Here is a 1,635-nt window from a genome sequence, read left to right as displayed (position 1 = left end):
GGGGGGGGGTCTCCGGGGGTCCCCGGCGCCCGCCCCGGGGGGACCCTCGGTGCCCTTCTCCAACCGCTATTTCTTATCCTTGCGGGAATCTCCCGGCGCGCCCTTGGATTTCTTGGCGCCGCGGCCGTGGTCCAGCATGGCGTAGAGCACGGGGGCCTGCGGGGACACGGGGGGGGGCTTCACCTCCCACCCCAAAGGGAGCAGGGGGTCCCCCCCGGTCGCCCCCCGACCCCCGGGCGCTCACCTGGCGGCTGCGCTTGGAGCCGTCTTTGCCCGAGCGCTGCAGCTTCCCCTTTTCCATGGCGCTGGAATTCGGGAGGGAAGGGGGAAAAAAGAAAAGGGGGAAAGAGCGGTTCAGGGGGTGTGTGCGGGGTTTGCCCCCGAGTTTTGGGGGGTGTGGGGGGGTCGGGGCTCACCTCAGGCGCCGCTGCAGGACCGCCTGGCGCCGCAGCCAGCAGAAGCGGATGGCATAGCCCAGGGCCACCAGCACGGCCACCACGAGCAGCCCCCCGCCGATCACCGAGCCCAGCACGACGCCGTAGCGGGTGGGCACTGCGGGGACAGGGGCACCGTGTCACCCCCCCGGCAGTGGAGAAGGGGACATTGGCACCGTGTCACCCCCGGCAGCTGGGAGGGGACATTGGCACCGTGTCACCCTCTAGCAGAGGGTGGGCACTGCGGGGAAAGGGGCACTGTGTCACCCCCGGCAGAGTGTGGGCACTGAGGGGACACCGGCACCGTGTCACGCCCGGTAGCGGGCAGGGGACACTGGCACCGTGTCACGCCCGGTAGCGGGCAGGGGACAGTGGCACCGTGTTAGCCCTGGCAGAGTGTGGGCACTGAGGGGTCAGTGGCACTGTGTCACCCGCAGCAGTGGGCAGGGGACAGTGGCACCGGGTCACCCCCGGCAGTGGGGAGGGGACAGTGGCACCGTGTCACCCTCTAGCAGAGTGTGGGCACTGCGGGGACATTGTCACCGTGTCCCCCCGCTGCCAGCGGGGCCGGGAGGGGACCCCGTTGGCCCCGTACCTTTCTCGAGGACGTAGAGAGTGACCTGCGAGGACTTGCCCACGATGTCCGGGGGGTTCTTGACGTCGCAGGTGAAGGTGCCGTTGTCGGTGGGCTCCAGGCTGTGGATGGCGATGGATCCATCCTTGCGCCGGGGGTTCCCGACCCACTCCATGCGCTCCTTGAAGCTCCCGACGTCATCGATGTAGGGCTGGCCCTTGGCGTAGTGGAAGATCTGCCCGGGGGGACAGCGACAGCGGTGACATCGCGCTGAGGGGGGGAGGGTGGCAGGGTGACCCCAACCCCGCCCCGCCCCGCCCCGGAGAGGGGGCGTCACGAAGGGGCTGCCACGGGAGCGCTGGGGACGCTCGTGGAGGTGTCCCCAGGGTGCCACCGCGGTGTGGGGGACACGGTGTCACCCGCGGGGAAGGGACCGTCCTGCTGGGGCTGGGGCTGGGGACATGTTAGGGACACGCCGGTGTCACCAGAGTGTGACGGGACACGGTGTCACCCGCAGGGAAGGGACCGTCCTCTGGGGCTGGAGCTGGGACACGGCGGGCACTGGGGCTGGGGACACTGGGGGGACACGTTGGGGACACCCCAGTGTCACCACAGCACAAAGGGACA

At 70.1% G+C, this 1,635-nt stretch overlaps 1 protein-coding gene across 1 annotated transcript; it reads right to left on the bottom strand.

Moving 5' to 3' along the window:
- Positions 1–44: 44 nt before the first annotated feature.
- On the bottom strand, positions 45–1,243 carry LOC113962677 (myelin protein P0-like; the record flags this gene model as incomplete). Its single annotated transcript, XM_027673437.1, has 4 exons — positions 45–156; positions 245–305; positions 417–552; positions 1,030–1,243. Coding segments are annotated over 4 exons (501 nt in total), but the record flags the coding sequence as incomplete, so codon positions are not given.
- Between the last annotated feature and the right edge of the window lie 392 nt (positions 1,244–1,635).

This window comes from Neopelma chrysocephalum, unplaced genomic scaffold (assembly GCF_003984885.1).
Source record: "Neopelma chrysocephalum unplaced genomic scaffold, ASM398488v2 Primary Assembly neopelma1_184435, whole genome shotgun sequence".
Classification (NCBI taxonomy): domain Eukaryota; kingdom Metazoa; phylum Chordata; class Aves; order Passeriformes; family Pipridae; genus Neopelma; species Neopelma chrysocephalum.
Note: the sequence above shows the minus strand (reverse complement) of the source record. Positions and strands in the feature narration are given on the sequence as shown.